Source organism: Panthera onca, chromosome A2 (genome assembly GCF_046562875.1).
Source record: "Panthera onca isolate mPanOnc1 chromosome A2, mPanOnc1 haplotype 2, whole genome shotgun sequence".
Lineage (NCBI taxonomy): Eukaryota > Metazoa > Chordata > Mammalia > Carnivora > Felidae > Panthera > Panthera onca.
The window spans coordinates 22,349,184-22,374,494 of record NC_138340.1 but is presented as its reverse complement, the minus strand read 5'-3'; the positions used below and the strand labels follow the sequence as shown (position 1 = coordinate 22,374,494).

Here is a 25,311-nt window from a genome sequence, read left to right as displayed (position 1 = left end):
GACAGAAGTAGGGATGGATAAGAGATGGAAGGAAGAGTGGAATATAGAAAAAGAGAATAAGGGTGGTTAGAAGTCTTAGGATGTGGAGAAATGCTGGTACCAGATCATTTGCATAAATGGAAGCATCTTACATACCTGCTCAGTAGGTCAGGAACAGGGAAGAGTCCACCAGTATAACAAAACAACTTTAACATGTTGGTACTATTGAAGATGTGTGCCTTCAATTTGAAAATTATGTGTTCTTTATTTTTTTTTAACAAAATATACAATTTTGATCTTAGTTATGTATCTGGGCTGTTTCAACACAATTTATTAGTGGCTACCTAATTCCAAAAGCAAAATGTTAGTTTTGTTCATAATCTTTTTTTTACATAATAACATATTGTTCTTATAACTGGTAGATGTTGATTCAGAGGAAGTTGGTTTCTGATCCAAGTTTAGACATAAGCCATGTCCGTCTTCTTTTACCAGCACTTTATTAAGCACCATGAAAACAGATCATGACAAGTGAGCTTAACCACATTAAACATATTGTCTCAGCCATTACTAAGTATCTGCTTGGGGAACTGAACATGGTGAGTTTTCACTCTGTGCTTCCTTATTTTGGTTTTTATTTTATCCATAAGACATGTATTAGAAGGGGTGGCATGGCCCTTTAAGGATAGTTTTGACACTTCACGAATATATTTTAACAGTCATCCACCTGAAACTGAGCCACGTTCTAGAGCAGATACAGGATTGCATGTGTGAAAGACCAGCAATCTTAGAAAAATAGGCATAATATAAATATAAATAATATATATAGCCCCTTGGTAACCTCTGCTTTAAAAAGATGCTTTTAGAGAAAGAAGTTGGAAGACTTAAAATACCATACATTTCTATGTCATGGAGCTCTATGGTAATTTAAACCATTATAACTGATTTATAAAAGACTACTTCAAGAGGGCTAACTTTCTAAAGAGCAGGAACAATTTATGTTTTGAACATGAAAAGTTAACATAATAACCAAGAAACTGAACTCTTGACGTAACCTCTAATAGGTAACTTTGGGCAAAAGTTGATAGGAGGTCTGCAAGTAATGTATATTGGTGTCCATGTTAAAAGTCACCTGTACAAGAATCAGACAGGTCATGAATTAGTTCAGAGAGGTCCTATACAAGTGCCAGATAGTATGAGCAGTTACCTGTATGCTGTGTTATCTGGCCAGCAGAGATGAGTTCAGCTCGTTATTCCCTATTCTGTCTTTTTTTAATAGTTTTTATATGTAATAGAGGGTTTTTCACCTATGAAGTTACTTGAGTGAATTAGCGAAGGCTTCTTAAATTTGATACTCATTAAGTTTAGAAGGTTACAGAAGTAAAGTTTTACCTAGAGTGCAGTGCATGGACTGTTCAAGACTGGATGTTTGGCTGGAAGATGCTTTATCACTGCATTATCAAAATGGTTATAATTTTGCATTATTACTCTCCTTGATTTTGATTTAGCTTTATAATTATAAATTTAGTTTCTGTCCTTTAGTTAATGCTACAGTAGTATTTATAACAGTTTTATTGGCATGAAAGTTTTGATTAAGCTAAGGCATATGTATTTAGTTATGAATCCTCCCTATATTCCTATTGCTAAATAAAGCAGGTGTATGTAAAATCCTCCCTGCACGTAGTCCATACAGAAACTTTAGAATCCTGAGATGCTTTCCCCCTATAATGTGGAGGAGTAGGAAGGCTTCAGGGCTCCTCACTTCTCCTGGGTGGCCTACATGGAACAGGCTGTCAGCCTCTTTCCCGCTGACATGTGCTGCTCGACACGGAGAAGTTCTGTACAGAAAGCAGGAGCGTCCTTCATGAGGCGGTACTTGGGGCAGACACTGAGCGCACTGTACTCGTCTTTGGTATCTGCCTCTCTAAAATAGACCACCATGTATTTGCGAAGGGGAGTCTGGTTTCTCAGATCGCTGCAGAAGAGGTTAAAGGCAAGGGGGAACAGGTCTTGGGAGTTCTCATGGGGGCTGCCCTCACTCTTGTCACAGGTACTATCACACATGGTGTTGATGTCATTGGAAAGTAGGAAAACGATTTTATCCACTGCTTTCTTCTGAGTGGTAAGCCACTGCACTGGACCCATCTCCGCTATTTTCTTTTTCTGCCACTCTTCAAGAATAACCTCGCTTCTGCAGTGGTTTTGAAGAAATTCAGTGAAGTGACACACTGTGTGATGGAAGCATATTTCAGATGGGTAAACCACAAGAACCTTAATGGGGGCCAGGAGGGTGGCAGTAGGGAAGGAGGCCTTCTTGATCCTTTCTGTGGGGGGAAGAGAGCATTTGTTAGCTAGGAATGGCACACAGCAGGCCGTCATCTAATCTGAACCACCACTAGTAAATGAACCCCAGCGAGGGAATATTGGCTGAGCACCAGGGACGTTGTTTCTGCCAGCAAGGAAAATACCCCCCGACGTTCCTTTTGAACATACCAGCTGAAACACACTGATGCTCAACACAACCTTAAAGATGCTCTAAATGATGTATTTTCAAGTCCCCATCACTAAGTCAGTCTTCTTAACCCATATCTTTTCAAATGAAGTCACAGAAACTGTTTAGGTTGGAGGTACTTTGTTTTAGGTGGGTGGTTCTAACCAGTATTACATAGTGTCCTATATAAACAGAGCTACCTGACCTGTGCCCTTCACATCACATTTTGAATTAAGTCAACTCAGTAATTGATCCATCTGATGCCTGCAAGTGGTAGTCTTTGTGTGGTTGTGTTAGGTTAACTGGTACCCCATTTCAGCTGGAACTTGACTGGAATTCTGTACGTGCTACAGAACAGAAACTACATATGAAAGTACTATAACTAATACAGGCCAGATCATATCCCCTGAATAGAAGTATTCCCAAGGTCAGGGTTCCACATGGCTTTCTTACTTAGGTTATGAGATTAATCTTGTTCTGTCCACAACATCACAAAGGACTCATACGGTAAAAGGAGAAGCAGTGGGCTTCCTTCTCGCTGTGTATCTGTATAAATACTCTGACTTCTGTATTTAAGTTCTTGATGTTTAAAGAGTTGGCAAGGACCCGGAGGTACACGAATTCAAGTGAGTATTGTTCTTATGCTATGGGACAACTTTTTAAAAAGTAGGAACAAGCTTGGAGTACCTGTTACAGGCAAAAATGCAATTCGCTATTCGCTGCCTTGTGCCCATTGTAGTGCTTGTAGGTGCCCCAATGGTAAAAATGAAACCGGTGGTAGTCACCGGATCAAGAGGTCCCCATCCCTGCTTTGCCTTGGTGGTTGTGACTAAGTCATCATTATCAGTATTTTTGGAGAGTTCTAGGGCATTACATCAGTGCTCTTGCCTTGATGCCAAAATGTAACTGCTTCTGGAGGAATCTTTTAAAAAATTCAGTGTTATTTCCTCATTCAGGTTTCTTTAAAGAACTAATCATAACACTTACTGTGCCTCCATATTACATAGATCCCAGCCGCCAGCAATGCTGTGGCCCCCAGCAGGGCTGGGAGGAGGAAAGGCCACCAGCCACCCATCATGCTTCTGCCTGGAGAAAACAAAGTTGATTTACTTTCAGCAACAAAGCCAAATTTATCTCCTATTTGTAAACAAGATTTTTACTCTATACTCTGTAGAAGTTTAGCTTTTTTTTTTTTTTTTAACATTTATTTATTTTTGAGACAGAGACAGAGCATGAATGGGGCGAGGGTCAGAGAGAGAGGGAGACACAGAATCGGAAGCAGACTCCAGGCTCCGAGCTGTCAGCACAGAGCCCAACGCGGGGCTCGAACTCGTGAACCACGAGATCGTGACCTGAGCCGAAGTTGGACACTTAACCGACTGAGCCACCCAGGCACCCCAAAGTTTAGATTCCTATTAACACCAAGGGTCAGTAGATCTCTAGGGGGTCTGCAGATTGGTGCATTTTTCCATAGAGTGTCCAGGCCATTTGTTAGATTCTCAAAAGGGATATGGGACCCAGGAGGTTAAGAAAGTTCTGCCAAAATCATTTTGGCTTCTTACTGCACTTACATACAGGCATTTTCACCCTGGTAACCAGAGTTTGCATTCAGGTTTTTTGTTCTTTGATGAATTGATGTTATTCTCAGTGTGATTACTTAATACATGGGACACACAGATGCCATTTTTCAAGGCTGTTTTGTTAGACTGACAAACACGGTGGGTAATGCCACCTCCCACAGGAATATCTGTCAGGTAAGCTCAGGAATCCATAGGCACTGTGCCCACACAGAAGTCAGGACTGTTAGGCACCTAGGTTGTCAGTTTGTTGGGCTGAGTTTCTGAGAGTAACACTTTGCAACTTTTGACTCCAGCCCGGGCTAGTTCTGGGAACATTTGTCTGTAATAAGAGAACTACCATCTCTAAATCCAGAAGGACATTTTCCCCAAATATGCTGCTCTCAGGCATCAGTGAGGTGTGTCTTTGGGGGTCAATATTGCTAATTTGTGGCTGAGTGATCATATCAAATTACAGTAACAGGCCAGGCCACTGAGGCTGGTAAGAAAATCACAGTGCGGTGAAATGCACATTCCCTCATGGACTCAGTCCTTTAGCGCCACTGACTTTTCAGCAGGTCCTTGTAGCACAATGAACATCCATTCTGCACTGTTTATTTTTCCCCCTTCTTGTGTGCATCCTGTTTCATAAAGGATCTCGTGGTGGATTTGCAAATGAAGCCTCCATTCCCGATCAGCTGTCAGGGCCTCTGGCACGGCGGCGTGGACATCTTCCTCTGCACCCCAGCCCCCCACCGTGTACACAGCAGGGGCTCCTGCACCCTCCTGCAGGTGCATGCCCACCCTGGCCCTTATTGAATGGGGTAGTGCTGCTGGGCCTCTCAGGCCCTGAACCTCTCTGATCACCCTGCACCTCTCTGATCACCCTGCACAAATAGCTGGGCACTTACGACCATCCAGTGGGAAGGAGATGCCAGTCTGTGGGCAAAGCACAACTGTTCCTTTGCGTCGGATGCAGTCATTGCCACAAGTATGGAAATATGGAGTCAGCTGAGGGAAAAACAAGAGGCTTGGGAAGCTCGCATCATGCTTCAGAGCAGAAGCTCAGCATAATGCCTACTCCCACCAAAATGTCTCCCCCCTTTCTCTCCTGGTTTGAACCGCACCCCCACCCCAGCATTGTAATAGGGTGAAAAACAAAACAAAACATTTTTTGCCTTGGTCACACTTCCATAACAAAGCCCTAAAATCCAAACCAGCAACCTGAGACCAAACACCTGACTCCTAAATTGTGAATGTAAACTTTGTACATGTTGCTAACATGTTGGCTTCCTTATCTAAAAGGGTTAGGTCACAGCCTAATACATATACAAATATTTCCTCTAAAAAAAAAAAAAAAAAAAACAAAAAAAAACAAACAACAAAAAAACCCCAGAGCAGTAGAGCTCCTATTGACAGATATATCCTCCGGGACTAGGAAAGTCTGGTTCCCTGGAAAAGGGGTGCAGTCACAATATGCAGACAGGTATCTGCTCCCTCTGGCATGCCTGAGTGCTACCTTTATGTTCCAGGGAATGAAAAACAAAAGCTCCTTATGCCTTGGGTGTGGCTGTGTCCCTCTATGACCCTCCATGTCCCCACCTCATAAACTCGGAGCTGAAAGAGACCGGAGAGCACCTGCCTGGGCCAGCTTCCTGTTTTCCAGCCGACTAGACTCACGCCGAGAGGACAGGAGCTGCCCTTCAAAGTTTATACACTGCTCAAAACCCAAACCTTCTGATTTTAAATGTTTTGTTGCTTCATTTTGCAGTTAAAACCGAAACTTGGGAAAATTAAATGGTACTCCTGTCTCGGAAGTTCTCTGAGGCTCTATGACTAAAACGGAAAGTCAATAGCCACTAATAAAAGCAAAAGGGATCATGGCCCGAAGGTTTGCTTCCACCTTTGCCTCCATAACGAATGAGGCAAGGGTTCCCCACTTGTTGCTTAGTGCAGGCAGCCGGCAGAAGCGAACCGGGGGCAGGAGCTCATCAGCGCCCGTGACCGGTGGCCTGTGCAGCAGCAGCCAGTCCCCCAGCGCCCCTGCCCTTGCGGACGGCTCGGTGAGCCTTACCTGGACCATAGCACCTTCACTCTCCCCAGTCACCGGGATCACCACAGAAGTTCGCGTTGGGGGTTTGTTCTGGGGCAGAGTGAATGAGACAGAATGGAGAATCATGAGCCAGGGGAGGGAGAACCAAGATTGCCAGTGAAAAGACTGCTCTTCCCAAACTGACTCAACTCCTCAGACTCTGCGTGAATAAGGATTCATTTCCTACTTTGGATATGTCTACCTCTGGTTGGTTTTAGATTCCCAGGGACAGTTGGAGGGATGTTCCCAGGGACTTGTGTTCATTTGTTAAATGAGTCAAAACAGCCCCGTACACCTGGATCAGGGACCCACCCGCCTATGCCGTTACAATGGAGAGCCTGTCCAGAGAATCCTAGGGGACCTGCATTTTCCTCGTCAGCAAGGTGAGCAAGGCTGGGGTGGTGTTAGGAAACGAAGGGAAGAGGTACCTCCAGCACGTTAGAAAACCCGATTACGATGCGATTTTGGATGAGAGCCATGTATTTGTTTCCAAGGGGGCTGGTTGTAAAATTCACTTCCACCACCGTCTTGTTCTTCTTACAGGCAGTGACGTTGGGATCCCACAGACTTCCTGAGTCCAGAGAGAATCACATGGACGGTGTTGCAAACTGCCCCCCATTTAAGTCTCCCAAAGGGCTTGGCCAAAACAAATCTAAGTTCTCTGGCATGCGTGCATCCAAGGGCTCTCTGCACAGTGTACCTTTTACTAGTCCTTGCTCCCAGCATCGCAAAGTACCTGCTACCCAAGAAAGTTTAGGGGCCCCATATCACCACTTTGCTGAGATAGCTTCCCTGGGCTGGGGGCGGGGGGTGGTGTGGGAGGCACAGATGGGGTTCTACTACCCCCTTCAATTCTCAACATCCATTTTGAGTTAAGGGTTGAGGTCAGCATTTTTTCCTTTCCAGGATGGGGAGGAGGAGCCCCAGGCCAGAAGATATGTTTAAGGTTATAGAGCGAGTGGATACCCCCTGACAGGCCTACTCAGTGAGACAAAGTCAGTTGTTTGATTTTTGGGACTTGCAAATCAGTACCAGGTTAATTTCCAGGAACAGGAGACATGGGAGTGTGTGGTGTTTTCCCCACGGGGGAGAGCATGCAGGCCCTAGCTCAGAACCGTCTTTGGCGGGGGGGGGGGGGGCGTGGGGGGTGGTCTAGGACTGATGGAAGGCCCTCAGAGCTCCCCACACCCACTGTGCCCTCCACAGTCCAGATCTCTTTTGGCAGGAGGCAAGAAAGGAAGCATAAAGCTCCAAGTCTGCCTTCCACGAAGGAGTCTGTGTACAGTTCAGTCTGACGGGGTGCACAGGGATGCCCGCTGGGTTGGGGGTGCCTAAAAGATGGGGATTAGTTCCCTCGTGCCACTAGCCTCATTAGCATCATAAGACTGTATTACCCAGAAATTTACAAGCACCCTTGTAAAATCCTTGGAAATCGGACACTTAGGACTGATTATCCTCAAGATACTTATTTCAAAACTCCAAGGGTAGAGGCAGGTTCTAATAGTTTAGCCTGTGAGAGGTGAACTCCAGTGAAGACACAAGTTGAGAATATGCTTTGAGGTCATTACTTTAGCTCACACTCCCACCTCGAATGTTTGCTAATCCAAATGGAAGGTTCATTGGGCCCCCAGGGCCAGAGGTCAGTGGAAGGACTTACAGATTCCCCTCCAGTCAGGAAGGGCCTCCAATCAGCACCACTTTAAGTGCAGTTTGTACAGCGGGTGTTTTTCTGTGACTGTTGGCTCACTACCTAAACCTACTCAGAATGGGTCCTTCTCTGGACAGGCTGCTTGACTGAGTCGGTACAGTGCTGGCCAGGAGTGCTGGCCAGGGATCAGCCCTCTCCGTGCAACTTGGACACAGAACTCCCCTGCTCTGGGCCTCAGTTTCTTCATGGAAGATGGATTGGGTTGTGCTGGCTCCAGGTTCCTCTAATGACAAAAGCAAACATGTATTTACTTACCTGCCTTGATGCACTTTTTTTGGTATTTCATTATGTGGTCTAGGCAGCCTGGAGATTTGAATGGAAGTTTTTACGTTAGAAAAAGGGATCTCTGCTTCACTCCCTCGCCAGCAAGCACACATGCACACATGCTTACCACAGTTGTAACAAACTGCTAGAATACTCAAGATGTGAGGTAAGATAGCAAATTTAAATGGGACGCTAACATTTGGCATTTGGTGGTTAAACAGAAGACTACCCACGACGTGATAACCAGAGTCTAATTTAAATACAAACTTTATCAGAATAGTATCTATGATCCCCGGGAGAAGACTTGAACCTTTGAAAATGTTTGATAATATATGTAAATACTGCCTCTTCCAGGAAGTGGAACTCAATCCACCCCACACCCCTACCCCAGAATAGGGGGACATTTAGTCATTTGCTTTTTTAAAAAAGTCATAGTAGAGAAATGGAAAATCAGTAGATTTACAAGGGAGATGCCTGGCAGGTACCACTTAACCAAGTGACGATGGTGAACATGACCAGTGACGTGGTGTGTATGTCACCCACCCCTGATAGGAAGCGAGGACAAGGACACTCGACCTCTGCACTGTCTCTCCAAAAACTCACACCCCCAATCTAATCAGGAGACAAATATCAGACAAACCCAGACTAGGGGACATTCTGCAGGATGCCTGGCTGGCACCCTAGATTGTCAAGGTCCTGAAGAACAAAGGAAGACTCAAACCTGTTACCAGAGGAGACCGAGGGACACGAGGACTAAATGGGACTCGCACAGAAAGAGGGCATTCATGGAAAAGCAGGTGACATCCAAATAAAGTCTGGAGTTTAGTTAATAGGGATGTACCCATGTTGGTTTCTTAGCTTTGATAAATGTACCACGGTGACATCAAAGGTGAATGAATAATCGGGGAAACTGTGTGAGAGCTATATGGGGATCCTTTGGACATCCACACAGTTCTTTGTATTATCTTTGCAACTTTTCTGTAAAGCTAAAATTACTCCAAAATAAGACATTTATGTTTTTTAAAATGGGTTTTGGTCGCATCAAGAAAGCTGGAAACTACTATGTAGTAAGTTGTGGGGCAAAAAGAACACCCTGGACCACACTCTCAAAGAACAGCAAGGAATCAGAAATTACCCCATTTGGCTTGGACACCTTGCCAGAGGCAGCAGACAGGAGTGGAGTACAGAACAGGTGACCATCCCAGGTGAGGGTGGCATGGGAACCGCTGTAGCCGGGCACCATGCTGGCCCCTCTACACATGACACACGATCCTGTCTCATCCTCGCGGCAGCCCCGTGTGTGACCCTGAAGGTGTGATACTGGAGGGCTGGTTGTGTGCTGTAGCATAGGGGAAATAACCCAGCGCTCAACCCAGTGCCACCTGCATTTCACTGACAGCCCCGGGGGCCGACTGGGGTCCATGTGTCCTCAGAGACCCAGCCACTCCTCAAACACCACAGCCAGTGAGGAAGCCAGCCGACACTGGAGCCCACATTGTACCCACAACATTCTGCATTAGTGGCAGATGGTTAAAGTCACTGATCAAGAAGGCCCAGGGTTGGGACGTCAGCTTCATTCTTCCTGTGTGTGTAACCCAGGGCAAGTCACTTAAGCTCTCAATGTCTTCACCTATCCAACAACCTCAGGGCTGTTGGAAGCTTTGGTGACAGGATGCACGTCAGGTGCTCAGCTGGTGCCTGACACACAGGAACAGGCTTTTCCCTACTTTTTATCTGACTTCCTCCTCTCCCCCACTCTGTGAGTGAGGCATAGTCACTACTGTGTCTCACGAGGAAACCAGACTCGGCGAAGCCAAATGCCTTGTCGAGGCACCCCAGCCTCTCTGTGCCAAACCACACACCAGACAGCAAGCATCCCCGCAAGACAGAGGATGACAGAGGAGTGAGGGAGTTACCTGGTGAGGTGAAATTCACAGACATGGAGGGGCTGTCTTCATTCATATTTGCATTGGGGATATTGTGGGCCCCAATGAAGTAGACTGTGTTCAGCTCCACAGGAAAACCTACGTAGGAAAACGTCCACTGCAAGGCAAAGCAAAGAACCCCTGAATTCCCAAAGCACTGCAACGCAGAGATGTAGTGCCTTTGTGTGCTGCCCTTTCCATTTATAATTGCATTCCTTTACCTACTGCTGAAACTTCTGTCTCCAGCTGATGTCTACTACGGGAACAGAGCTCACACCATTTGCCAGTGTAAGTCACAGAATCAGAGAAGTGTAAATTTTAGAGCCAGGATATAATTTAAGTTCAGCTCCCCTCACTTTGCGGATGGGGAAACTGAGGCCCAGAGATGCTGACTTGCCCACGGCACACAGCCCAGATGTGGCCAAAAATAGGATTTGAACCCAGTCATCCTACTCCAGGCTCCAAGCTGTGGCCGCTCAGCAGCCTGTGTGTACTGCACGTCACGTCTGCCCCCCAAGCAAAGGGGCGAGCTTTAACGACAATTAGCCGAAGTGCCTCAGCGCGCTCACTCTGCCGCCAGAGGGTCTGGTCTGAGTCTGGAAGGCTTCTGTGTAATTGCACCTCACGCAGCTGTAGGACTGGAGGTTACTCTTGCCTGTCACGCAGATCTTGGTGGCCTTCAACAAGCGGATGCTGGCTGTAGAGACAGGCAAGAAGGCAGCTGTTTATTTAGCACCTACCATGCGGCCAGCTTGATGCTGGAGGGTTTATATGTCTTATCCCAGTTCATATTCACAACAGTCCTGTAAGGTAGGCACCTTTGCTGTCCTCTGTTTACAGATAGGGTGAGTGAGGCTTGGGGATTTCAGGGAGCACTGCCTAAGCTTACAAAGCTCATCAGTGGCAGATATGGATTTAACTCCAAAACCCAAGCTCTTTCCTCCTCACCGGTAACCCTCAATTTCACAGGATCCTGCAAAGGGGACTCTGGCTCTGCACTACCGTGGGTGTCTTTTAAGAGGAACAGGCCCCTCAGAGTGTCATCACCAAACCATGCTGTTCTGACTGCCCCTCCCTCCCCCTATTCCCTGCCTGGAAGGCTGACCACTCCTTCAAGGCCAAGCTCTCCTGTAATAACAGCTAACAAATGCAAATGCTCACTCTGTACTCGGTGTAGGGCCACTGCCTCACTGCACCACCTAGTTACAGTGCTCCCTGAGGACTCTCGCCAACTCCCCACTCCCTCCACCCTATTCAGATGGAGCACAGCTCCTTCTGGGACCCCCTGACACTGAGCCTGTGCCCCTCTGCTTGCCTCCCCCCGTCCTCTGAGAGCCCTACTGGGTGGGAACTGTGGCCGCCTCACCTCTCTGTGCCTGGCACTCCTGAATTCCTGACTTGATGGAATTGAACTGAATTGAGCGGGTGGAAAGCAGAGACATGGACTTTAGGCCCCCAGGATTGGTTCATTGGAAGAACTTGCAAGCTGCCTTGGGGGAAATGCCAGGACTTTCATGGTGCCATTTGGGAAACAGAAATGTACCTGAGCCAGCACTTTTCCTAAACTTGGTGGTCCTTGGGGGCCGGGGTGGGGGGGGGGAGGGAAATCATCTCTGCACTTACTCTGTTTTCTTCCACAAGATATAACAAACCAAAGAGTACACAGATCGTAAGTAGACCACATGATGGGTTGTCACACTCACGTGGCCAGTACCCAGGCTGAGAAACACACCAGGAATGCCCTTCGTGCTGTCAGTTGCTCCCTACCCAAGAAGAACCACTACTGTGGCTTCCAACCACTTAGTCTTGCATTCAGATGTGGATGTGGATGTGGACTCTGGAATCTGGTGTCTTATGTTTGTGAGATTCATTCATCCATACTGTGTTTAGTGACAGATCATCATACTCATTGCTGCATCGGGTTGGTTCTGATTCCGATTCTACTGTCAGGCATTTGATGCATTCCATTTTTTGGCCGTTACGAATAATGCTACCAAGAATAATCTAGTACAGCAGCACCCCACCCCCTTACTCACAGGGGATATGTTCCAAGACCCCCAGTGGATGCCTAAAACTGTGGAGAGTACTGAACCCTATCTACATTTTTTTTTCCTATACACACATACCTATGATAAAGTTTAATTTATAAATCAGGCACAGCAAGAGATTAACAATAGTTGATAATAAAATAGAACAATTATAACAACAGACTGTAATAAAAGTTATGTGAATGTGATCTCTATCTGAAAATATTGTGCTGTGCTCATCCATCTTCTATGTGATGAGGTGAAGTGAGGTGAATGTGGTTGGTGCTGACATAGCATTAAGCTACTATGGACCTTCTGAAGATACGTCAGAAGGAGGACCGTCTGCTTCCAGCCTCTGGTTGACCGTGAGTAACTGAAACCATGGAAAGTAAAACCGCAGATAAGGGGGGACCACAGTATGTGGCTTTTGGTGCCCTTATGTATTTACAGTATTCTGTTTGGTTCCTGCCAGCGGTGGAATTAATGGGTCACACAATCTGCACTTTTCTGCTTTAGTAGATACTTTATTGCTTGATGCAGACTTACCATCTGCCCGGAGTACCCAGCTCACATTCATCAAAATTGAATAGTCCTCCATTGCAACTCTGCTTCTAACAGGTTCCACTCGGAGGTCCCTCAAGTCTCCTGGGGTCAGAGTGTGTTGGACCATCCACTCTGGAGACGGTCCTGGGAAGAGGCAAAACTGCCTAAGACGCTTTCCTCCCTGGCCCTACCCAACGCCATCTCCTCTGAGTGGCCCACCCCGATCCATCCTTCGCTCCCTATTCATCTCTTCTTCCTGCTAAGGCAGCACACGTCTCTTAGTGCTGGCTGATTTATGGCCAAGGAGATTGGTAACCTTCCGGCCCCACCCCACAGGGCACTTGGGACCACCCCATGCGCCTGTGCACTTAAGGATGTATTTAGCAAATCTGACATGCTTGTCCCTCATGTATCAGCCTGGACTCCAGCCAGCTGGCCCACACAACTCCCACTTCCTAATCCTGGTGGCCCCAACCCTCCTCCCGCTCACCTTTTTCCATCCACAATTCTTGGGTGGGAGCCCACCCATTCTTCAAAGGCTACCATCTCAAACACTCCTCCTTCTCTAAGACAGCTGCTTCCTGTTCTCCACTGTAAGTGACCTCCTTATCACAGCACTTGATCTCCCAGAGCGGCAGGCTTCACTTTCCACCATGAACGGGGGTTCTGGCCCTGCCTGTGCCCCTCTTACTGGCCAGGAAGCCAGCCCACCTGAAACACTGGGAGCTCTGCCTTGCTGGGTAGATGCTTCATCCACGTTGGCTAACAAAGCAATGTTTCACCTTCTCCCTGGTCTCCAATGACCCACTGCCTGGATTTGGGCCCTCTAAAAGTCCACTGTTCTGTCAGTATAAAGCCCCAAATACCCATTCCCTAGCACACCTACCAGGTTCAGAGCCACACTGAATGGTCTGCAAGAGAGAAAGAAACAAAGTATTGTGTTGAATGTCAGCAAACCATAAGCCTTCATTTGCCAAATTAGACAAAACACCATATTTTTCTTAAAATGTATATACAAGTGGCAAACTTTCAGAGAAAAGTTGGGCTGGTTCCACTTCAATTTAGGGGAGACTAAGCTGGCCCATCGTAGGCTACGATATACCTTAGATTAGCTATCAATATACTTAGATCCTCAAGCCTGCTCATCACCACACTTAAAAACTAGAGTTGGGTCTCCACTCCTCTCTGCGTCTCACCCCCTTTCCCTGCTATAAGCAGGGGTGATCTGGACCATCATGAAGACCCCTTCCCACTCTAATGTTCAAGTGTAGATTTTGAGGACCATCCAGAGAACCTATTGATTCTCTCCAGGTTAAGGACTAGCTGTGCCAAGAAGATAAATGGAAGAAAGTTATGAATGCAATCCAAGGTGCTGTCCCAGTGTCTTTAAAATATTCCTCCTCTGATACAAAAGGACTCACCTGAGCTAGCTATTCAGAAAATCAAAAAGCAGTTGTGATTTCATCATGTTATCTTTTGAAAAGAGTTTTTAAAAACTCTTGATCATTAGTGCCCAAAAAGGCCAGTACTAAATCCTTTAGGGTTAATGGCTCATGTCATTTTAAGAAACAAATAATCAGTACTTTTGTTTTGGAAGAAAATACTGGATCTAAAATATTTAACTTTCAGGCAGCAGCAAGTTCCAGTGATAAGACCCTATACAATAAAAGTCGACCAGCTCTGGAGTCTGATCCCTCTCAGCCTGTACATTTCCAGACATCTTGTAAGACAGAAGGTAAGACTTTTAATGGTTTGAGTAATATGGGTTTGGGTGAAATTGTTAGTCCCTCATCTTTGTCTTTTTAAAGCTGAACTGCAAGTAATATCAGACATTTTTTTAAACAAATAAGACACCATAGTGGGAGCTGAGTTCTTGTCAAAGGGCTGGTGAGACAAATTTTAGGAAGAAGCAAAGCAACAAGGAGAGTAGCTGGAGGCACCAGGGCACATGATCGGGGTTCATCTTTCCATAATCATGAACAGGTAACCACCATGTTTTATGCTCTATGCTAAGAGAGCAGGGATATAGTTTCAAATGCTGTTTCACAAGATTTTTCTTCACTAGTGACCCAAAAGATTCCCTCAATCCTTCGAGGCACTGGGGAGAAAAGGAAACCAACCAGAGTTCAACAGATTACTAGCTCCGGGTCATGGTACCCTAGCACAGCATCAATCAACATGGCAAAAAAGGGCAAGCAGTAATGGAGAAGCAGCGTTTTTGTTTTGTTTTGTTTTTTAACGTTTATTTATTTATTTTTGAGAGAGAGAGAGAGAGAATATTCTCTATAAGTATGGGAGGGGCAGAGAGAGAAAGAGAGAGAGACAGACAGACTGACAGAATCTGAAGCAGGCTCCAGGCTCTGAGCTAGCATCACAGAGCAGGACGCGGAGCTCGAACCCACGAATCCCGAGACCATGACCTGAGCCGAAGCCGGATGCTTCACCGACTGAGCCACCCAGGCGCCCCGAGAAGCAGTTTTTGTACCCAAAAGTGGGCAGACCTCGATTGCAAGCGTAACAATTAACAATATTGAGTGCCTACCATGTGCCAGGCTCTTTGCTGCTGCCTTGCAAGCCCTGTCGCTGTTCCTCACTAGACCCAAGTGAGTCTTCCTTCTACAGATGAAGACACCGAGCCTCAGTGAGCATAAATGACCGAATCCAGAACACCGGCTGGCATTTGAGCCCGGGGCCCTCTGATTCCGACGCCCCTGACTCGAGCCTGAAGCCCAGGACGGCGTGTCGGGCTGACCCAGAGGGCGCATGTGTGACCCTTCCACGCAGCCCTCGGATAACAAGCATGAGATGGGGCGTCGGACGCCGTCAGGGTCGGGGCTCCAGGGAGGGAACGCGGGAAAGGGGCGCGGGCGGAGGCTTACCGGCTCCGTGGAAACCAATCCCCAGCACAGCGCGGCCAGACTCAGCAGCGCTAGCGACATCGCGGAACCCCCGTCAGCCCCCGGCCCGCCGCACTCTTATCTCGGCGCCCGGGGCCATCCCTCGGGGCCCCGCCTCCCGCAGCGCCGCCCCGGCCCCGCCGCCCGCGCCGAGGGCGGACCCCTCTCTGGGTGGCAACGTAGGAGCGCCGGGGCCCGCCTGCCGGGGCTCACGGGGATGGGCCGCGTCCCAGAGCCTCGGGGCGCCTGGTGGGCAGAGCACCGGCGGTACCGGCGCGCTCCGGGCCCCGTGCACACGTGGGAGCAGTGAGCCAAGTGCAGGATTGCACACGCGCGCTCGGGCCAGCCCGCAGACCCGGTCCGAACCGCCCGCCCGTCGTTCCCCTCCAGGCCGCGGAGAGCGCGCGGTGCGCCGGAGCCGCCAGTTACAGGGTAGCGGGGCGAGGGCCCTGACGCCGCCGCCGCCGCCGCTCCGCCGCAGCCGCCCCCCCCCCCCCCCCCCCGGCTCCGTCCTGGGCCCCAGCTGCCGAGGGTGAGTAGCATGGGGTGCGTCCCGATCCACACGGCCCTGGCCGCAGACCGGAGCCCCGGGCGGCCTCGGGCCAGGAGTGGGTGAGTCGGGAGGACCCGGGCTGGACGCCGAGGCAGGAGCCCCACCTTCCGCACCGGCGCCCCCCCCCCGAGACAAAAGGGTGGGACGCGGGCAGCCGAACCTCGCTGAGTTCTTCGCGGCAGCTAGTACTTCTGAGAAACTAAGTTGTGTGTTGTTAGAGTAATGGAAACCTGGTGTGTTTACTGCCAAACAAAACGAGGTCTGAAGGTAACACTTGGGTCTCCGAAGGCGGAAGTGTTGGACGCTGTTAGGCTTTCGCTGTTCGCAAGAATCACGCGCCGCCTTAAATGCAAATCCCCGGCCGGCCCTCAGACACTGGTTCTGACCCCTGGGCACCCACTGGGCTCTGCTTTTACAAGCCCTCTTTTGGTAATTCTGCCGCCTGCGGCTGGCTGGAACCATCCTTTGAGACACAGTGATTTGGGAACAGGTTAACAAAAATTAGTTGGGCTAACAGTGGATCTCAGAGCTTAGATCTGGGCTGCTGCAGTCCCCTGTTTGCAAAGGACCAAATTAGGTTGACCAACTCCAGGCCACTGAAACTTTCAGGCCATGTTAGCGGCCGTCCTACAGATGAAGAGATGAAGGCCTAGAGACGGCCCTGAAACTTATGGAGGGAATTGTCAGCTGGTGAGAGGTTGACTTTATCAAGCAGCTGGTTTTGCTGAGGTCCTACTATGTGCCAGGCCTGGCTCACTTGCCGGGTACAGATTTCGGGCTACATGGACTGGAGCTCAGTCTCAAGGTCAGCTAGAGCTCTGGCATGCGTACATGTGGGGCTCCAGGTGACGTTTCCAGAGGATTGGTCTGGTTCCTGACCCTGGAGAATTGACTGACGGGAGATTGTTGCCTCATCACTGCCTGGGGCTGGGTCACTCTGGGCCCCTTACTCAACCTCTGAGTTGCTTTGAGCTATGTGGTCCTTGAGACCTTTTACAGCTCTGATAGTTGTCTGTCTTCTCAGCAAACACCTGCAGGGTGCCAGTCCTGGGGTGCAAAGGTGAATGACACACAGGTACTGGCTGATGGGCGCTCTGTGGGGATGAATGTGGTGAGTGCGTGTTCAAGGGCATGTGTGCCTGCCCTGCTGTGAAATTGCGGTTGGAGACAGGACCCTTGGCCTGGTGGAGATCGTGAACTTTGTCCCCGGGTGCCAAAGAACAACAACAGCCGAGGTTTAGGCAGTGATCAGTTTAAGCTTTAGAAAGGCCATTTGGGTGACTGTGCAGGGCAATGGGGGGCCAGCCCCTCTGAGACCAGCGAGAAGGTGGCTGCTAACCAATATGCATTCCCCTCAATGAACAGGTGAGTCCCCGTTGTGGGCCAGGCTCCAAGCTATGCTGGCTTTACAGCTGTGTGTTGGGACCATGAGTGCGAGAGGTTTGGGGAGGAGCAGGGATGCGGAGCTGAGGCCTGGAGATAGGATTTGTGAGTAGGACATTTATAGGGGGTGAAAAAAACCCGGGATGAGGGAGCAGCCCAGGGGGATCAAATGGGGCAGAGAGGTCAGGGTACGTCACTCGCAGTCAGGGGTGGCTTTGACAAGAGGGGATGAAATGGACATGGGAGGAAATGCATTCAGAGATGGGAGTGGGGTGGGGGTGGTTTTAAGAAAAGGAGGGTCGAAGGTTCTTTCTCCAGGGGCAAGAGCTGATGAGTGAAGGGGGAGGTGAGTGTGGTGTGGATGTCACTGAGCATGTGGTAGCAGGGGTGGAAGGAGGGACCCTGAGCAGCGTGGGGTGAGGGCACAGCGCTTGACAGCGCCCTGGCCCTCTGGGGCTCTGGGATGGTGATGATGCCCATGACCAGCTCTGTAGACAGGACTGCGGGATGGGCATGGAGGGGAAGGACTTGTAGCCACCGCTGGTGTTCTCTGTAGGCAAGCAAGCTGTGCCTGCTTGGGGGGTGGATGGGGGGCGGGGGTCCATGCTGGCTCGGAAGGTCATTCCAAAAAGTGTTCTTCATGAGAGGTCCTTGTTGATAAGCATACAGCCTTCGAGGGGCCCGTTGGAAGGGACACCATTGGTTTGAATACCTAAGCCCAATAACATTGTGGCTTTATAAACTGGAGGCAGGGCCACTAAGTATCCAGCTGTCTTAGCTTCCTCTCTCTCTGTGACCTGTGGCATGTCACTGCCCTTCTCAAGGCCTCAGTTTCCTTTTCTGTAAAATGGGGCAGATGAGACTGTGAAGTGGCTCAGTGAGGTGACTTGAGCCTGTGAGGGAAGCAGCCTTTGGAGATACTTGGACATTCCCCCTTCAGTCCTGAATTCTGCCAGGTCTGGGTTTCTCAAAGGGCCACCACGCAGTGCACCTTCGCATCCACAGTGGCCTTGGCATCCTGGTATTTAGGAGGCACTGTTAAATGCTTGAATGAATCATTTATGCACACCTTCCCCCCATGGTGGTGCTTACACCTGCCTACCCGGGAGAGCTGCTTTGGGCTTCTTCCTCTTCCTCCTCTTCCTCCTCTGGTGGAGTGAAGGTCGGGGCCTCTGCTGGAGCCCAGAAGTCCACCCTGTCTAGTCCCTGTGACACCTGACCCCAGACTCCCTGGAACAGGCTCTGTGCCACCGCTGGCAGTTGAGACACCAGGGTTTGCCTGGATGTGCTACTCACCAGCTGCTGGCCTCGGGCGAAGCTCTCATTGTGTTGGAGTCTCAGTTTCCCTATCTGTAACATGGGGCCAGCATCAGCTCTGCTGGTCTGGCAGGGCTATTGGGAGACTACAGAGAGAGAAAGAGAGTTGAAGGATTTCAAGGTGTCGTGTCAGTTTAGGGGCAGGAAAGTCAGGATGACAAAAAAATTAATGCCTCTCTGACCCAAATAAGGAAATTCCTTTGGATCCAAGTGCCTTGACACTCTCAGGTTCTGTATCCTTTATCAGGCCTTTGTTTCTCTGCCTGGTCCATCCCGGGGAGAACAAGGCCATCGAGGTTGTTGACATTTCCCCTGGGCCCTGCCTCTGCCCAGGTGGAATTTTCCACTTTGCTCCTTTTGCAAATATTAATCAAGGTCCCGGCCAGTAACAGTGGACTCATTGTCTCATGAAGAGCAAGCCGGTTCTGGCTGCTTCCCAGGGCCTCAGCGGCCCACCCGAGCTGGGGCTTGGGTCTAGTGGGAGCACCTGTGTCCTCGGTACTCCTCCCACCCGTGTTCTCCTCCGGCTCGTTGGGCTTCGCAGGGTCAAGTGTAATGCCTGCTTTGAGCCAGGGACGTGAAGCCTCACTGAGGCCCCACACCCACTGTTCCCAGCAGGGCCACAGGACTGCTGTTGTCTGCTCTGCTGCCGTGGTGTGGAGGGGCCAGCCCAGGAAAGAACGCAGATGGGGCCAGGCGGTGAACTCCACGTTAATATGACTTCTGCCTGTTCTGGGACAAAACCCTGTGAAGTCGCAGCCCACGTGCACTTGCATTAGTGTTTGCGTGTGTTGCCATGCTGGGACCTGAAAGCAAGTCTGAACACAAAGGGGGCAGGGACCGCTGTTCTCCCAGAGCCCCAGCTGTACATGGGGTGATGAAGTGGGCCCCAAAGGACTGGAGGGAGGGTTCCTGGAGGTGTCAGGCACACACAGGAGGGTTGGTGATCTATTTTTTTGATCAATGATACTTTAGTTAATCTATTATCAGTAATACTGTGTTTGGCCGTGGTTGCACTTGATGGAGGTGGAAACCGGGTGAGTGAGGCTATGCAGGGAGTAGGGCAGGGACAGGGCCCAGGCCACACTGGGAGTGTGACAAAATCTCCACGTGGTTTGGCTTAACACTTTTCATTCTTTGAAGGGTGTTTTTGGCTCTGAGTTCCTTTTGTTCTATCAAACCTACAGAAGAGGTGGCTCTGTTCCCATTTTATGGATGAGGAAACTGAGGCCCAGAGGTGCTAAATAAACCATGAGTGGTGATGGCATTGGGGCTGCAACCCAAGGATCTTGACCACCAGCTCCCTTTACTTTTTATTTTATTTTCTTAAAAAAAATCTTTTTTAACTTTTATCCAGTTTTGAGAGACAGAGGGACAGAGTGCCAGCAGGGGAGGGGCAGAGAGAGGGGGGGACACAGGTTCTAGGCTCCGAGCTGTCAGCACAGAGCTGGACGCGGGGCTCAAACTCACGAAGGGTGGGATCATGACCTGAGCTGACTGAGCCACGCCCCCCTTCACTTTTTAAAGCCATTATTGTAAGGACGACACCCAGCAGACATAGTAACTGTGTGACATTGCTGTAGAAGTTTCTCAGCTCTGACTTTCTTCTCTTTCACAGACAATCCACAACAGTGTGTATGCTGGCACTGGTGGCCCTGTATCCTGCCATATCTGGGTGTGAGGTGGGTTTTTTTTTTTTTAATGTTTTATTTATTTTTGAGAGAGGGAGAGAGCATGCTTGCAAGTGAGCAGGGGGAGGGGCGGAGAGACAGGGAGACACAGGATCCAAATGGGTTCTGGCTGTCATCGCAGAGCCCGCCCACCCGAGGCTTGAACTCACAGTGAGATCATGACTTGTGCTGAAGTCCCAGGTGCCCGAGGTGGGTGTTTTTTAATTGAGACTTGAAAACTGTGCACAGAGCACAGAATGTGTACGCATTTGCAGTGGAATGGTTGGGGACCCTCCAGCCTAGACCTGGCCCCCTGCCTGGGGGCGGTTCTCCGGCCTACCCTCCTTTCTTTCCCTCACTCCTTTGGTGGGGATATTTGAGATTTAAAACAGACGACAACAACAACACCCTTTTCTTTATGGAAAATTTGCAGCAAAATTAGCCAGGAGTCTTTGCTGAGCCCCACGTGTCCGTCACAAAGCAGCTGTGATCCTATTTTGTCCACCCCCTCATGACACCCTGGGTTGTTTTAAAGCAAATCCCAAATCCTATTTCTTCCATTTCTTACTATGTATTTCTGAGAGAGTCATTTTAAACAACATAACCACAGGGCCATTGTCACATCTGACAAGCAGTGACGCCCTTCTTAACCTCCTCAAAAATCCAGCCAGTGTTCACATTTCCAGGGTCTAAGGAAGATCCACACGTTATTCCATAGATTTCCTTCCATCACTTTCTGTCTTATTTTTCACTTGAATCTCTTGTCAAAGAAATCTATGGAGCTTCCCTTAACCTGGGTTCTGTTGATGGGCCCTCTGGGTGTCCTTTCCTATGCTCCTGTGACTTTCCTCCGAATTGGTGGATCTGAGCAGATTCGGGTTTGAATTTTTTGGCAAGGGTATTTTGTGGGTGCGGTGTCTCTCCTGATTGGTTGAGGGCCCCCCAAATCTGGGGTGATGATCAGAAGCCGGTGGCTTGGCCTTCACCTGAGGCAGAACAAAGGAGATAGAAGTTTATTGAACACACCACAAGGGAGCGGCAGGGCAGGACAGCAGAGGAGAGACTGTCTGCCAGGAGGCGGTGGGTGGGGGCTCTTTTTAAAGGGGGAAGAGAGGAGGTATGGCGACATATGGAATTCTCCCTTTTTTTTGGTAACTTCCTGATTGTAAATAGCCCATTGGTTAATTAGGGCCTATAGATATCTCGAGGTGGGTCACCTTATGAGTCTGTCAGTATTCAGCCAGGGGGTTACTGTGACCCTTTCCACATTCCACGCCTCAATTGCCTCAAAGCGGCCTCTACGGTAAGCAGTGTTGTGTTCTTCCCTTCAGACCCCTCTCTGGACCCAAAGGAGTTGTTCGTCGTCTTGTTTCCTTTGTGTGGAGTTACTTTGGTGAGGCCCAAGCTGACCTTCAGCTGCCGTGTGGGGAGCAGATTGTAAGGTGGTGTGGAGTGGGGGTCCTGGTGGCACAGACGCCACTAGGAACCATTAGGAGGGTCCCAGGGGGAGATGATGGAACCTGATCCAGGCGGGTGTCTGTGGGGTGGACAGATTCAGCAATACTGGCCCCAGCTCTTGTAAGAGAAGTCACTATCCCTCTGTGCCTGTTTCCACGTCTGTCTCCTCTCCTGAAGTGAACGTATTTTTATTTATAAAAAAAAAAAATCGTTTTTGAGTTTGTTTATTTTTGAGAGAGAGAAAGAGAGAGCACGAGCTGGGGAGGGGCAGAGAGAGAAAAGGAGACACAGAATCCGAAGCAGGCTCCAGGCTCCAGGCTCCGAGCTGCCAGCACAGAGCCAGGTGTGGGGCTCGCACCCACGAACTGTGAGATTATGACCTGAGCCAAAGTTGGACGTTCAACTGACTGAGCCACCCAGGCGCCCCATGAAGTGAATTATATTTTTTTTTCTAAATTTATTTTTGAGAGAGAGAGAGACAGAGAGACAGAGAGTGAGCAGGGGAGGAGCAGAGAGAGAGGGAGACACAGAATCCGAAGCACAGAGTTGTCAGCACAGAGCCCGATGTAGGGCTTGAACTCATGAACTGTGAGATCATGACCTGAGCAGAATTCAGACGCCCAACCGACTGAGCCACCCAGGTGCCCCGTGAATATATTTTTATATACTAGTCACACAGCAAGTGTTTACTAAGGAACAGCAGGAAACCCTGGGCCTAGGTCATGTAGCAGGTCCTGGCAGAGCTGGGGATAAAAGCCCGGCCTTTGGTGTGGCCTCAGGCACGGAGGCTCCCATCGGGAGGCTTTCCTGGCAGCTTGAGGCACATCCCAACCTCTGCCCTGCCCTATGTCCTGCCACAGCTGCTGTACCAGGGGGTTCCCAGGGCAGGTGGGTTCTGTCCAGGCAGCCTGGGGTCCTGTCTAAAGCAGCAAATGATGAGCCATTTGAAGAAGTGAGAGGAGAATTTCTGATTTATTTGTTGATTGTGCACCAATATGTGGCAGATGACATTTCTAGGAAGAAGAACTTGACTTTTGGAGGAAGTGTCTTCTTGTTATAATTTTTACAAAATTAAGCTACAGCATACATAGAGTAAAGTGTACCAGTGGTGAATTTTGATCTGTATATCCCCCGGGAGAGCACCACCATGTCAGGACACAGAACATTCCATGAGCCTCTCTGTCCACTCTGGTACAGATGCATGAGTTCAGTGGCCGTGTTTCATACTGCCCAGGCTCAGGGCATTGTAAGCTGCAGGTAGGCCCATCCTCCTTAGGTGTCCGGCCAGCCAGCATTCCAGAATGCCAGCCCCAGGCCAGTGTTGCAGGGGGTGAGGCCGCAGAGCCCTTGTCTCAGGGGATGGGCCTTGGACAGCTCATCTCACTCTTAGTTTGTTGAGATCCCAGTAAGTGTGGTACAAGAAGTCCCACGTGGATGTGGCCAGTGGCCCAGGAAGGTTTCCCAGAGGAATTAATGGCTGAGTGGGGCCTGAGGGAAGGCAAAGAGTGGCCCAGGTGAAAGGATGTGGGGCCACATATTTGGAAAGAGGCTTAGCACATGCACAGGCCCTGGGTGTGAGGAAGGGAGGGTGGTCATGCACCTGGAACCCAGACAGCAAGGCTCATGGTGGGGTGGAAGGTGATAGAGTAGGCAGGGGGCAGACTAGGCAGAGCTGTTGGGACAAGAGGAGCCAGGAGGCCCAGAGGAAGCTAATTCCACCATCTTGGGGAGCATGGATGGCCTGGGTTAGAGGTGGCAGTGAGGGTCCCATGGGAGGAGGCAGCACCCCAGGGTTATTTACTAGACCTTCACCTCTTAGCCAGGTCTCATCTCTGACCAAGATTCCTACCCTAGACCATGACCCTGCACTTACCTCAGCCTGCCACAGGGCTGGGCAGTTAGATGGTTGTGCCATTGGGAAGGCTTTGCCAAGCTGCAGGAAAGCTGATCCTTCACCACTTCTTGGCCACCAGAGCCCTGGTGTGGACACATGGTGCCTTGCACCCTTTCCATGTGCTGACCATGACTTTTTGTCTCCTGTGATGTGGTTTTGTTGCTCAGGCCTGTGGTGGGATGGGTCCTGGCCTGCAGCTTGAAACAGGCCAGGGACTCCATCCCTCAGGCTTCTGTCCATTTCTGTAACATGAGATTGATGATGATGATGATGATGATGGAGGAGAAGACCCCCTCCCCATGCTCCATCCCCATCCATGTCTCTGGGGGATTCAATGTGCATGGTGACCCATGTGAAGCACCCCTATTATTATTAGTATAATTATAACTCTGGTTCCATGGCTTAATGGAGCTTCATGGTCAGACAAAGGCAGATTCAGAGCACTATTCATTTTACCCACACAAAGCCCAGCCTAGAAGGTTGAGAACCTCATTGGATAGCGATACTTAATAGGGTGAGGTGGCCCCTACATTTGTTGCCCCTCATTGAATGTCATCTCTGTGCCTGACCCATCTGCTGTGTCCATCTCTGGCATTGGGGGTGGGGGCCTGAATTGACCAAAGCCTTGCTTCCCAGACAGAAGTGCCACAGGGACCAGGTGCCCAGCTCCAAGCTGCCCGGCTGGATGGAAGGGGTGGCTTGGTGCGACTGTCCCAGGAAGACGAGTGTGGCATGAGGGTCTTCTCCCCTGGACCGGGAGCCAAGAAGGGTGGAAGTCTGCTTGCCCCTTCCTCTGCTGCTCAGAGCCACAGGAGTGGCCAGACAGGGCCCTAGACAGAGCTGAGGTCGGTCCCACGAAACAGAGCAGGTCAGGGGTAGAGGCATCCAGACTCAGAAGGAAGCCTTGGATGCTACCCCACCCATGATGGGACTCCCCACCCATCCCCCAAACACACACACACCCTCAAACGATCACATGCTATCCTGGCTTTCTCTGGCTCCTTACCTCCACCCCCACTCCAGCCCTCACTTCCCAGACTGTCCATGCCAGGGAGCTCCTGTTGGTCTGTCCACCCACCCAGTCTGGAAGCCTGAGAGGACACTGCACTAGGGGTTAGGGGGTCCCCGGCCTCAAGGAGTTCCCTTTGGGTAGTGGGCCCTCCCTCTTCAACCCCACTCCCTCCACCCCCTTACTCCCTTGCACACGGTCAGCATGTTGTAGGGCCAGTCACCTTCCAACACTGTGAGCCAGGAGCCTGATTGACTCCTCTGCTTCCCCCAGCCCAAGGCCTGCCTCCTGAGGGGAGGGGGGAGCCAGCCCCTGTTGGATGCATCTCAGGAGCAGGGAAATGTTGCTCTGAGGTAGGAGCCTGCCTGGGGCAACGGGCACTAAGCCTGCCTGGAGAGAAGAGGAAAGCCCAGCCCCACCCCTGGCCATGGTCTGGGGTGGAGAGCTGAACCACATGCATCCTGAGAAGGGGAAGTGAGAGGGGCAAGTGCCCTGTGCTCTCCTGTCTCCATTATTCAGCAGATCCTGGGTTGCAGTGGGGGAGGGAG

At 49.9% G+C, this 25,311-nt stretch overlaps 2 protein-coding genes across 6 annotated transcripts in view; one reads left to right on the top strand and one right to left on the bottom strand.

The window, feature by feature from the left end:
* Positions 1-457: 457 nt before the first annotated feature.
* On the bottom strand, positions 458-16,495 carry IL17RB (interleukin 17 receptor B). Of its 3 annotated transcripts, none has more exons than XM_060631318.3 (11): positions 16,193-16,495; positions 13,469-13,493; positions 12,586-12,726; positions 10,582-10,709; positions 10,004-10,130; positions 8,079-8,126; positions 6,544-6,686; positions 6,098-6,166; positions 4,935-5,034; positions 3,455-3,553; positions 458-2,300 (listed from the first exon to the last, which is right to left on the bottom strand). In XM_060631318.3, the coding sequence occupies exons 3-11, from the start codon at positions 12,707-12,709 to the stop codon at positions 1,753-1,755; spliced, it is 1,386 nt and encodes a 461-aa protein (XP_060487301.1). In that variant the 5' UTR covers positions 12,710-12,726; positions 13,469-13,493; positions 16,193-16,495; the 3' UTR covers positions 458-1,752. The 3 variants fall into 3 exon arrangements, with proteins under 3 accessions (XP_060487301.1, XP_060487299.1, XP_060487300.1); XM_060631316.3 differs by lacking the exon at positions 16,193-16,495 and adding an exon at positions 15,462-15,554; XM_060631317.3 differs by lacking the exon at positions 16,193-16,495 and adding an exon at positions 15,125-15,407.
* CHDH (choline dehydrogenase) overlaps positions 15,669-25,311 on the top strand; it is a 39,635-nt gene continuing 29,992 nt past the window's right edge. For 2 of the 3 annotated variants that reach the window (XM_078442948.2, XM_078442947.2), the window contains exons 1-2: positions 15,669-16,011; positions 20,351-20,414. The gene's annotated coding sequence lies outside the window, so the exon portion shown is untranslated. The remainder of the gene's footprint in view (positions 16,012-20,350; positions 20,415-25,311) is intronic. The other variant, XM_078442949.2, reaches the window with a different exon arrangement.